At 59.4% G+C, this 12920-nt stretch overlaps 1 protein-coding gene and 1 long non-coding RNA gene across 13 annotated transcripts in view; both read right to left on the bottom strand.

Moving 5' to 3' along the window:
• Positions 1–12920, bottom strand: part of TNS1 (tensin 1) — a 279839-nt gene that overhangs the window by 220435 nt on the left and 46484 nt on the right. For all 12 annotated transcript variants that reach the window (XM_043504818.1, XM_043504821.1, XM_043504825.1 and 9 more), the window contains exon 3: positions 9614–9651. In XM_043504818.1, the coding sequence (XP_043360753.1) occupies positions 9614–9651 (38 nt within the window). The remainder of the gene's footprint in view (positions 1–9613; positions 9652–12920) is intronic.
• Positions 785–2484, bottom strand: LOC122458005. Its single transcript, XR_006277821.1, has 2 exons — positions 2026–2484; positions 785–1063 (listed from the first exon to the last, which is right to left on the bottom strand). It is a non-coding gene; the product is annotated as an uncharacterized LOC122458005 (long non-coding RNA).

Genomic DNA, 12920 nt, shown 5'->3' with positions numbered 1-12920 from the left:
CCAGGTCAGGGCAGCCGTGGGAAGAGCTGATCTATAATGAACTTCATTAGGCCCCTGGAAAAGGACTCTGATTCCTTCCACACTGAAGTGGATTCCTTCCCCAGGACGCTTCAGGAGCAAAAACGTCCAGCGTCTCGGCAAGCAGCAGCCCTGGTGCCCCAAAACCCAGGCCTGGTGTTTTACAACCAGCCACAGGAAGTTTCACCATAACATTGACCAGATGGCAGCAATTTGAGCAATCAAGGGCAGAATGCATTTGGAGCGGGCTTGAAGGAAACAGCTCTCTGGTGGGGGACGGGGCAGGGGGGGCTCAGCAGCTCCATCACCAGGAATGCAGGGAGGGAAGGATGCCTGAAGCCTGAGGTAAGCCTTATTAATAGTACAGGCCAATTTGCCGGTGACTGCAAGCAATGAAGGAGTCCCTCCCCCAACCCTCTGTGCGGTTTAGTGTCTATCAGCACGTCATGCAGACGACAAGTCCAATTCCATCCTGTGCAGTACTCCCCTCTGATCTCCAGGGGGCGCTGCTCCCCCCCCAGTTCACACGGCGGTCCTCATTCCCCCACGCCGCCTGGCCTTGGCTGGGCTACAGCCCTGCCAGCTTGCACGATTTTATCACAAGCCTCATGATCCATGCTGCTTTTCCTAAAGCCCCAGTTCCTGGACCCAGGGATTACCAGAAAAATCGCAGCTTTCATTTTAAAAAAACTATTTTTAGCCCTTATGTATTTGGGGGAAAAGGTCAAGACCGTAACCTGCAAAGACGACACCACCAGAAAACAAACAAGAACATAAAAGCCATGTATTTAAAAAAATAATAATAATAATCTCATGGTTTTTAAGCCAATCTCGGGATTTTGGAGGTCTTGGGGTCGGCAGTGCTGCAGATTAGGATTTCAAGGTGCAGCAACAGATTAAGTTGACTCGACTCGAACTAATCAACTCCTTCTACTCTACACAGCAGGTGTACGAAGGGGCTAGCTGTCCGAAGTCCTTAGCTCCCTGCCTTTGCACCGACAGCAGTGCTCAGCCATTGCTCGAATCGTCTGCCCTACGGAGCCCTCTGCATGCAAAAAGGTGAGAGGAAACAATTGTGCCCAAGTCCCCAGGTTTCAGCCGTCTCCCAAGGGACCCAAATCCTGCAGTCGCTTGGGCTGGAAGGCATCTCCCCTCGGGGCATCGAATACACCTGGGCTGAAAAGGCTGCAACCAGCTTTGACTTTAACCCACCAGGGTCTCATGGGGACTACAAGTCCCAGCATGCAGTGCTCCATCCTGAGTTGAGCAGTGCATTGCATGCTGGGAACTGTAGTCTCTGCTGGTCGCATCCCTGGCCCTGCTCCTCTGTGGATTTCGAAGCACCTCACAAGCTTTCAACGTGTGCGTGGACACAGCCCTCTCTGCGTGCCACCCTCTGGGGCCAACGAGACGCTGAGCCTGGCAAAGTGCAGACGCGGCCTCTGAAATACACAGATACCTGTCTCACTAAGGGCCCTTTGGCCCCCATCCCCAGAGCATCTGAGCACCTCATTGTGCGACGTATCTATCCTCACAACCCCCACAACCCGGTGAGGCAGGGCGGGCTGCTATCCCCATTGCAGAGCCAGGGACGGGAGACGCGGCAAGACCACCCAACACACATCCGCCAGTTCTCATGCAACCCGCTGTGCAGCAACCCCGCACCCGCAATACGAGAGCACACGCTTCGGACCGGGTCTGCAGACTGCAGCGTGGACACGTCAGCGTGTTGCAAAGCCCGGGTTCCCAGTGCCGTGTGGAGACTCGAACCTGGGCTTGGGAACACGAGTCCCACAGATCCGGGCTTTGTTTGCAGCGCCCGCATACCCAGAGCGGCCAACCCAAGGTCACAGCTCAGCGTGACGGAGCAGGGCTTGAACCTAGATCTCCCAAGTTCCCCAGCCCAGTGGCTGGGCCTGTTCTTTCAGGCCGTGGTTGGCTGTGGCTGGCTTTGCCCCCACTCCCCCCGCTGCAAAGGTCTCTAATGAACACCCCCACCTAACGCACAGGGAACTGGGGTATGCATTCCCGACGGTAACTTTGCACCCATCCTTTTGGCCTGCGGAGCGGCGACTAGCAAGGCTCATCTCTGCACCGTTTGCTGGCTGGGAACATACATAGCAGGCCAGCCGACCCCCAGGACCGAGCATATTCTGTGTGGCAGACGTCGCCTTGTCACGGAGTCCCCGGGCGATGCTCTGGAACTGCTCCCTACGAAGCCAGTCAAGACTCTGGGGAAGTCTCCTCTCTGGGATCAGACTGTCTGCAGGATACACAACTCACAGGGCTTCCACCTTCCTGGGTCTGACCTCGGAGCATCCAGCATCCTCTGCCCCTCCGTGCGCTTCCCCAGCGAGTCTGATCTGCCTAGGGGAAACTGAGGCACCCCCACACTATTCTGAGGAAACATTAAGAACAGTCCCACTTCGTCAGCATATTCTCTGGGGCAGACGTCACCTCAAGAACTCTGCCCCATTCCCTCGCCTTTGTCGCTGGTTTATAGGTGCAGCCCTCTCCGAAAGCACCAGCCAAACCTCTTCTGCTTCAGAGCAAACAGAACCCACCAGTTTGTACAGACCCCAGTCAGGTGATCGGCCTGGGCTGGTGCTTTTTAAAGGGGCGCTGCTGTGGCTGGACCTAGTGAGGGGGAAAGATGCTGCGTCAGGACACAGCTGGTCCAGGGCCAAGTCCTGATTTCACCACCGCCCCCCTGCGGGACCGCTGGAGCATAGCCAGCCACCTCCGAGCCCCTCCTTCCTCTCTATGCGGCGTCTGTGCGGAGCGTACAGTCTTCGGGGCCGGGATTGTCTCTTGCTCTGCGGTCGTACAGCCCCTTGCACAGTGCGGCCCGGAGCTGCTCCGAGACTAATAATTTTGCAGCTGGTAGATCTGTTGGCAATTTTAACTTTTAGGATGGGTCCCCCCTCCCTGCACCAAAAGCAAATGTTCCCCTGCCCCCCACCCTAAAAACCCAACCTGGTATTAAACTAGAGCAGGGGTTCTCAACCAGAGGTCCGGGGATCCTGGGGGACTGTGAGAGGTTTCAGGGGAACGCCAAGCAGGGCTGGCATTAGACACTCTCGGGCCCAGGGCAGAAAGCGAAAGCCTCACCACAAGGGACTGCAGCCCAGTGCCCTGAGCCCCATCACCCATGGCTGAAGCTCAAGCCTGACTAACTTACCTTTGTGGTGCCCCCTGTGGCGTGGGACCCCAAGCAATTGCCCTGCTTGCTACCCCTTAACACCAGCCCTGGCTCTTATATGCAGAAAACCAGTTATTGTGGCACAGCTGGGCCAGGGAGCTTTTATAGGATGTGCGGGAGGGAGGGGGGGCTCAAAGAAAAAGGTTGAGAACCCCTGAACTAGAGAACACTGCCCACGCATCTGAGCATGGTACAAACCGCCCAGGTGCCAGTCCAGTGTTTAAGGAGTTAATTGCCCCACATGGCAATGGGAGGAGCTTGGTCCCACTTTTTTTTTTTTATGAGCACTCTTCGTTTTTTTTCGGTGGTTGTTGTTTAATTGTTTCTTGGCAGCCCCAGTGATGGATTTACCAAAAATAAAATGACTCCAGCCCTTTCCAGGGCTGCAGGACCCGCAACCCCAGTGGCCCCGGGCGCTCTGCAAGCACCCATTGTTGTTACTGCCCAGCCCCATGGTGTTATTGTAGGGTCTCCGCGGCACTGGGATGCCTGCTATTGAGATTTCCCCCTCTCCTCTTCTTATAGGGTGTAAAATCTCAAAGACATTTGTGAGAGGGGGAAATAACCTCATACCCAAGGTCAGATTTATGTATGGTTTTTTGCTCTGGTCAGGCTAACGACTAGACGAAGCCCATCTGGGTAAGCGAGAGCAGCAGCAGCCGCCGCAGTGGATGGGACGTGCTGTCAGCTCGTGGGGGGTTGGAAACGTGACAGCTCGAGGGCTCAGCTGGGGTTTGAAGCCGTAGCCACAGAGACCCAAAATGACGGGCTGGCCAGGCCAGGAACATTGGGAGTTTGATTTATTCCACTTGAGCCGCTCCAGGCCAAACCAAAGGGCTGGTATCTCTCCCTCCATCCTCTTCCTCTGATACCCTCCCGGTGCACTGGGCTAGAGTCATGGGCACAGAGACAGGGGTGCTGCCCCCCACTCCGGAGAACTGAACTCAGCAGAGTGCAATAAAGGGGGCCCTGGCCCCTGCCCGTTGGCTCCTGACGGGAGCTGGGTGGCATAAGCACAGAGGCCCCTTCCCTGCTGGCATGAGGGAGGGGCGGCTGGGCCACTTTTGCAATCTGTCCAGCGCCCATGGCCGCAAGGACAGCACAGTCTGAAGCCTTCCAGCTCTTCCTCACTGAGAAACCCCGGGAACCTGGGGCTGGGATCGCGGGGCCAAGCACGCACAGCTAAAAGAACAGCTGCCAGCGCCCCAGCCAAGTCATTCCCCACCCACCTTCCTCTGTCTTGTCTATTTCGACTGTCCGCTCTTTGGGGCAGGGACTGCCCCTTGTTAGGGATACGTCCAGGACCTAGCGCAGCGGGGCCCTGATTTTCACTGGGATCCCAGGTGCTGCTTTAAGTTCCAGGAATAATGAGCAGACCCAGCTCAAAGCCTGAAGCCAAGATCAGGACACATACAGGCTGTGTCTGCAGAGTCATTTGGGGAGCTCTCCGGCTGCTGCTCAACCCTAGTGTAGACAGGGCCCTGGTGTCCAAGCCATGTGTGGTCTGAGCCGGCTCAGAGCAGGCCTAGTTACCTTGGAGGTGAGATCACCAGTGCTCCATCTACACTAACAATCCCATCACTACACCTCTTGCTAGCGTGCAACGAGGGGAGATGTCCCGAAATATGCCAGAGGAGACGGGGGCACAAGCCATCCAGGGCACCCGGCCAAGGCAGGACTGCAGGCTCCCCAGGGCACTTGGCGAGACAGACGCTCACCCACCCCAAAATAACCCCAGCCGTGCACCTACAGAAACATTCACATGCTCACTCAGGGCACACGCCCCAAGATGCGCCCACGGCTGCTAGCCAAGCAGCAAGGGCCAGATGCTTAGCGGGCAAACAGCTCCCCGGCCTGCAGCGCTGCTCCCAAGGTCGACACCAGCTGGGCTGCTGGGCCAGCCACTGCGCTCGCCCCGGCAGCGAACACAGCCGGCGTGCCCACAGCCACAGGCGTGTGTCCGGACAGATCCGCGCGCAGACATGGGAAGGCCTGCGTGTCGCTAGCTGGTTTTCACCACCCAGCTGGCTTCGCTCCCCCAAGACCAAGGCCAAGTTAGCTTCGGTGTGAGAAATTGGCCTGGGCCCCAGAGCCAGGCACCGCCAGCTCCAGGCGGGGAGGCTAGAGAAGCGCTTGCGGCAGATCCGTTGGAATCTGGACCTTGAGCTGGATCACAGCATTGTAACGACCGTTAGCCTTGCCTCGTCCATGGGTCCGTCCTGCCTCGTCTGCCCGTCTCTCCGGGGGCATTGGAGCAGCCGGATCTGCAACCTACCCAGACATCTTTTGAGACGTCTCCCGGCACTGCACTCTGGCAGTCTTGGGAGCACGAGTGTAGACAGAACCCTGGTGTATTTCCCTCCCGGCCGTCTAGACCTGCTCTGAGCCGGTTCAGACGGCGCGGTGGCCTGCACACCGGGACCTGGTCTCTACTAGGCTGCCCCAGCGCTGGAGGAGCAGCACGGGGAACGCTCCCCTAAACACCAGTGCAGATCCAGCCTGTGCGCTGGGGTTGGCACATCATCGCACTGGGTGTGCGCCTGGCAGGGGGCTGCTTTGGGCTGGCCATAGTCTTTAGTCTGTGGATTATGGTAGTGCCTCAGTCGTGGCCCGATTGCCCCAGGTGCTGCACAGCCAAGGAGCAAGAGACAGCCCCTGCCCCGTGGAGCTCCCAGTCTAACAGGCCAGACTGGGGGAGGATAGCCTCAACTGTGCCGAGGGGAAACTGAGGCAGAGAGCTATTAAACTGCCTTGCCCTAGGTCCCATATATCAGAGCTGGGAAGTGAACCGGGGTCTCTTGAACCTTAATACCAGCACCGTGGCACCCGGCAGCGCCTGGCAGATGTGGCTGGCGTACTACGTACAGCATCTGAGTGCTGCCATTAACCTGGGAAACACACATCCATCCCCACCCCCCTCTGAAGTCCCAGCACAGACATGGATCAGGAGGGAGGACGGCGAGCGCCGGCAGGGGCAGTACCCCTGGCACAGAAGGGACGCCCCCTCGCTGCCTGGGCACCCTCTGCACCTGCCAGAACTGGGCCCGCCATTTCCATGTCAGTATTGGCATCCCAGACCATAGAACGCTGCACCGGATTGCACGTCTCTAACCAGGCAGCCTGGACACTCCAGGCAGGTGGTTTCATTTAACCAAAAAATTATTTTTGTTTCTGCCCTCCACAGTCGTGAAGAAAACCTCCCGAATATGAACCTCTCCAGCACTGCCATCTTGAGTCAGCAAAGAGACACGACAGTGCGGAGCGTTGATTCTGCAACCTAATGAGGGCCATGTTCCCTAGTTCACCGCCACTCATTGAAGTCCTTCCTCTGAAGCTGGGGGTGGAGTTTAAGGTTGTGGGCGGAGCTTCACACCTGTTGCTACATACAACCAGCAGCGAGAGAAGAAAGTCCCTGTATTATTTCACAACTCCCTGACCCAAGATCCTCGGAGCAGCAGGGATAGCTCAACGCGGGAGAGGCAGGAATCAGAGACTGTGGCGACGCACATGGGGATTGCAGAGCTGCGAGTCACCGCCTATGAGCGGAGAGGCCGTTCCAGACCACGGAGTCCAGCTGTTCCGCCCACTTGGGAGAAAGACGGTGGAACTCACTGCCCCAGGAAGTTGCTGCGTCCCAGAACTTCACAGGTCTCAGAAAGGGACTGGACGTTTCTCTGGCTAATGAGGATATCCAGCGTTATCCCAGTTAATGGCAAGACAAGTTTGGGGCAGGATATTAAACTTCCTGCATCTGGGGCGAGCCGATCGCTATGAGAGACCTAACAAAGGAGATTATCTCCCATCTGCTGCTGCGGGGTTCTCACACCTGGCATGGGCCATGGTCAGAGACGGGATATGGGGCTAGATGGACCTGGGGTCTGATCCAGTCTGCCAGTGCCTGTGTTCCTAAGGACGTAGAGGGGTGGGGAGAAGGATCTATGGTGGGTTGTGAGCACTGCAGAGAAAGGCAGCAAGTGTCCCGAGGGTGGGCTGGATGGGTCGTTGCTTCCAGGGCCAGCTGAAGAGAGGGGTGGCTGCATTTTGGGGAGACCAGCACCGAGGAGGGACCCACAGCGACCAAAGTGGAAGAGTCTCGGAGGGGGCCCAGAAAGCGATGGGGATAGACAGCCCTACTTGTGTGATGGCCACACCGGGCATTGAACCAGGGCCCCGCAGAGCTAACAGCACTGGAGCTCAAGGGCCTGGTGTTGGAGCCGTACCAGAGACGAACCCTGTGTGGAGCGGCACGGAGAGGGACGCGGAACACACCGTCCCATGGGTGACACCAGCTCCGTTCTCTACATGCTCTGTTTGGCTCCAGAGCGATCATCTGGCACAGAGGGGGGACCCCAGGGGAGAGACATGGCTCGGGGCTTTGCCGCACTAGGGTGGTTCCTGGCAGCTGGAGAAGAGACGTGGGGAGATGCTGCGTCAGACACCACCAGCTTAGTGACTCCCAGGTGCTCCGGCCCCCTCTCCAGGTCCTAGCATCATCTGTCCCCCTGTCAGCCAACCTGAGGAGATTCCTCCCCTTCTCCCCACAGCACCCGCCCTCCCCACGCAGCATCCAACGGAGCAAGCAGACAGTGGCCAAGACCCTGTTTCGTACCCAGCTCTTCTGTGCTGGCCTCCTCTCCCCCTATGCAAGGATGGAGGCCGTCAGGCCCCAGGACCTTCTCCATCAACACCCTTCCATGGAGCGGGGCAACTGGGCCTTATGCAGGCCTGTGCACCGCGATTCGGAACAGATGCCATGCACGGCGCTTCCGAGAAGCGGGGGAAACAACTTGGGAGGAGAAGACCAAGCAGCAGACAAGGAACCCGCGGCCTCCCCCAGAGAAGCCAGAAGGAGCAGCAAGCGTCCGAGCACCAGAGGCAGGAGAAGGAGCAGGATGGGGGGCATTGGGAGGCCAGCGGACTAGACTCTTCCTGCACGTCACCCCAAATTTACCTGCTGCATCCACTGCATATTTGTAGCTCGATGGATTACGGGCGCACGGACTGACAGGCACCCAGGATACAAGAATCTGCCCCATGCACCCGGCCTGCAGCTGCACCCTGCCCACATGCCCGCGGGCAGTGCAATGCATGTGCCCCCGAAGGAAAGCTGGCACCGGGGCACCAGCAGCGCTCTCCCCCCGTGCCCCGGGGGCAGCCACAAACCCAGATCAGAGACTACCAGGGTTGGAAGGGACCTCAGGAGGTATCTAGTCCAACCCCCTGCTCAAAGCAGGAGCAACCCCAACTAAATCATCCCAGCCAGGGCTTTGTCAGGCTGGACCTTAAGAACCTCGAAGGAAAGAGATTCCACTAGGGAACCCATTCCAGGGCTTCACTGCCCTCCTAGTGAAAAAGTTTTTCCTAATATCCAACCTAGACCTCCCCCACTGCAACTTGAGACCATCGCTCCTGGTTCTGTCATCTGCCACCGCTGAGAACAGCCGAGCTCCGTCCTTTTGGAAACCCCCCTTCAGGTGGTTGAAAGCAGCTAGCAAATCCCCCCTCTTCTGCAGACTAAACAATCCCAGTTCCCTCAGCCTCGCCTCATAAGTCACGTGCTCCAGCCCCCTAATTATTCTCGTTGTCCTCCGCTGGACTCTCTCCAATTTGTCCACGTCCCTTCAGTAGTGGGGGGCCCCAGCCTGGACACAGTACCCCAGATGAAGCCTCCCCAATGCCGAATAGATCAGCCAGGCTCGCTCACCGCCGCTCCAGGCTCCAGACCAAGCGATCGCAACCTGCAGCTGATGCCGAGACCAGCGGCCGAGAAGCGGCATCTCCACCAGCTCCAACCCGTGACCACCCGAGCAGGCCGGACGGCACCGGGACAAGAACTCCTCGCTCCCGCGGCCGTGAAGGGGGCCCGTCTGCCCAAGCACAGCGGGGAGCTAAGGCGAGCCAGCTGCAAATGTGTGCGCGCTAAACGCCCAGAGTGAAACCAAGAGCAAAAATCCCACTGGCCTGCCCAGGGCCAGGATCTCACCCCGCTTGTTAGGGGCCGGGGAGCGGGAACGATCGTTCACCTGCAGAGCCCAGCCGCTTCTGCAGCAGGCTCGCTGGGTGCCCAGCGGCGGCTCGGAAAGCAGCCACCGTTTGCCACACGTACAAAGCAAAGGCGTCCGGCGCTGGGAACAGGAGGGCTGAGCTTTACTCCCCCCCCCCCGCCCCGGGACCCCAGCGGCGCTTTGTAGCCGGACCCTGCAGCCCTGGCAGGACCCCGGAGCGTGTCACCTTGCTCGGCAATCAGGACCCAAGTGCAGAAACGAAGCCCAGGAGAGCGGAGAGAGGCTCCCCCCTTCCAGAGCCAGAGCGACTCCAACCCGCCCGGGACCCACGACACCCAGGAACCTTTGCTGCGCCCCTTCGGAAAGGACGAGGGGGGCAGCTCCTTACCTTGGCTTCGCATTTCCTGTGACAGGACAGCTTGCACCCTGCGAGAGAGAGAGAGAGAGAGAGAGACCAGGACTCAGTCACCGGATCGCCTCCCCGGCTCCGAGCGCAGGGAACCGGGCCGGCTTCCCCGGGACAGAAACTCCAAGCCCCAGACACTCTCCAGGCTGCTGCGGGAACACAGGCGCGGGCCGGGGCGGAGGCGAGCGAAGCGCCTGGCACCTAGCCAGAGCTCGCCTGGCTGGCACCGGTCTGCCGGAGCGCGCCAGCCCGCAGCAGCAGCCCGGCTCCTCGGGAGAAGACGCAGCCCTTGTGCCGAGCGGCCGGGGCGCTGGCAGAGCCCGCCCCGGGGCCCAGGGTTCGCCTGCCTGGCCCCGTTTCTCCCCCTTCCCCTTTCTTTCGTGACTGCACCGCACGCAGGGAGCAGGCCCGGCCCGCCCTCTCGCTCCAGGAGGCTTGTTCCTGAGCAGTTCGCTCCGGCAGGAATGTGCGGCCCGGTCCCCTCCTGCTTTTCCTGGCCGGCTGCTCAGCCACCGGCGCTGCGGAGCTGCCTCCCTGCCCCAGGGTAGGAAACAAGAGAGGAGTTTCCGCGGCCCCCCGTCTGGGGCCTCTGCTGAGCCCCTTGCCGCAGACCCAGCCGGGCAGGGCAGAGCCAGGGCCTGAGCAGAAGGGGGCCCCCCCTGGGAGAGATCTGGCCTGTGGTGTAGAGCGAGAGCCGGGGTGCTCATGGGGTGCCCATTCGCCATGTGCCGGGCATCCATGACGCCAGACCCGCCTGGCACTTCAGCACCGCCGGCGCTCTTAGACGGGCCTGGCGTGGACGAGCAGGAGGGCTGGGGGTCAGACCCTGCCTTCACTCCCGGGATTCCCCGCAGCCCAGGCTGCCGAGCGGGGCACAGGTTCCGGTTCCAGGGAGGGCCGGGGCTGGGCTAGCAGGGGGGAGATGGAGGGGAAGCGGCAGAGCTGGGGTACGGGGCGGAGGGAGCGCTGGGCTGGAAAAGCAGGGGGACAGGACCCTCCACCGTCTTGACAACGGTCATGAGCCAGAAAAAGGTCACTCCTCTTGGTGCCAGGAACCCAGGCCCACCCTGCCAACCCACCGGCCGGGCACGGGGAATCTGGCCGTACCACGACTTGGCGGTGCCCTGTGACGGGTTGGAGCAAAACGGTGCGAGGTCACTGTGGTACCGGACGATGCCACGGCTGGAGAACGCACCATTGCATGCGACGTCCCAGACCTCCCGAGGCCTGCCCCAGACAAGGGACAGCCATGGCTCTGGCTGCTGCTGGCCACCTCCAGCAACGCAATGGGCCAAACGGTCCAATTTCTCTGAGGGGAGCCCTCCCGGGAGCTCGGCTCTCCAGCTGCTCAGCTGAGGAGAACCCAGAGATAGGGACGCAACATGCATCTTCCTTGGGGCCCTGCCGGATGGCTTCCTCCGGCGACATCACCATCCAGTCCTGCTTGGGGAATGCTGGAGACAGGCCAGGTGGTGCAGCCTGCAGCTCCCAGCCCTGCCAGCACCCTGAGTCACCCCGCACAGCCACTGATGTCCAAGCTGCAGGGTGTGTCTTAGGCCACCTGGGCCATGGCTCGGACTGGGGCTAGCGGCTCCCGCAGCCCCAGGCCAAGCCTGGCACTCCGCTAGCATTGCCAGGTATCCAGCTTACATCCAGTCCCTACTTTACCTGCCCTCCCCCATGCACACTCCTGCCAGTGGCCAGCCTGCAGCTCATTCTGTGCCTGTGCCAGCTGCACACGCTGGGCCCCAGCTGTCCCCGGAGGCGCAATCCCAGTACGATGGGATCCTGAGGCCAGGCAAGGCAGTGCCTTAGGGAACTGACCCCACGTCCTGCCCGTGCAATATTCTCCACGCCAGCCTAAAAGCTGGGGCCCAGCAGGTGAGCTCTTCAGAGCAGGGTGGACACAGCCACAATTCTGCGGTGCTCATCCATCGCTCTCTCGCCCCTCTCTCGGGACCTCCAGTCACCCTGGAGTCCTGCAGGCCAGCCCCCTGCTCCCCTTGCGTGGTCACACCCTCCTTCTCTTCTCCCACTGAAGGGCCAGAGACTGAGACGCTCTACTCCCTGTTTAGATGATCACAGGCTGGGAAGGGAACGTCTCTCTGCTCCTCAGCCCGCCCAGCGCACCCAGGGCCCATACAAGCACTGCCCAACACTATATCAGAGAAGCCCTGAGCACTTCGATGGTCTCCAACTGCCCATCACCATAGTATCTGGGCAGGGATCCTCCCTATAGATGTGCAGGCAGCATGGCTAGAACTCAGGAGACCTGGGGTCGAGTCCCAGCTCTGTGTGACCTTAGGCAAGTCACTTTTCCCACTCTGTGCCTCAGTTTCCTCATTTTACAGGTGGAAATGACACTGAGCTCCTTTGAATGCTACGGATGAAAAGTGCTAAATACATTATATGATGTTATATCAACTACAACAGCTAAAAACCACCAGGTCTCTGCGTAGCTGCACGGTTGAGTTAACATGCCACAAATGGTGCAGCCTGCAAACAGATGCCCCCGGTGCAAAGCTGCAAGTTGGATATTTGACACAATTTCAGACTCGGCCTCAAGAATGAGAGTTGCCTTCCCAGGGTTCCCTTCTCCAGCCTGATTTGAAACTGAGAGAACATTTGAAAATTCCAGATCTCTTTTCCCCAGCCCGCAGGCTGTGTAATTTACCTTCCCTTTTTCGTGTGTGCAGCTCACTCAGCTAGGGAGCGTGAAACCAGGCAGGTCAGTTTCCTGCCATTCCTCTCTCTAAGACAGGGCTGCAGTGTTTGCATTACAGAACCACCAAGGGACTCCTGCAGGGCCGCTCTGACCTGCAAGAACGGGACTGGCAAACTCCAGAGACCTGCTCCCAGGCAGATCTGCATGGGGGGGGGGCCGCAGTCCTACTAAAACCAAGCACGTGTTTCCAGGATCAGGGCCTAAAATACACTGATTTATTCTCAGGTGGTGACATCGTGGCCCAGCTGATGTCAACAGCAAGACTCCAGGCCAGCCATGGTCCCTGAAGAGCCGACGCAGCTCCAAGAGAGCTGGCTTGAGTCCAGCCCCTGGCATCACCACACTAGGTTCTGACCGCAGAGTCCAGGAACATGCTGCCGGTCAGCCGGCAGGAAAACCCCCCACATCACATCAGCAGGAGGCACTGAGCACACCTGGGCCCCGCCCAGCTGTGCCGCTTCAAGGCAGATCGGCACTTTCAGTCCAAAATGCACCCGATTTGCTGCAGTCCATCCAGAAAAGCAATCCCTGGGAACCCTTCTATCCCCATTAGGGATCGAACAT

Source organism: Dermochelys coriacea, chromosome 11 (assembly GCF_009764565.3).
Source record: "Dermochelys coriacea isolate rDerCor1 chromosome 11, rDerCor1.pri.v4, whole genome shotgun sequence".
Taxonomy (NCBI): domain Eukaryota; kingdom Metazoa; phylum Chordata; order Testudines; family Dermochelyidae; genus Dermochelys; species Dermochelys coriacea.
This window is presented reverse-complemented; position numbering and strand designations above follow the sequence as displayed.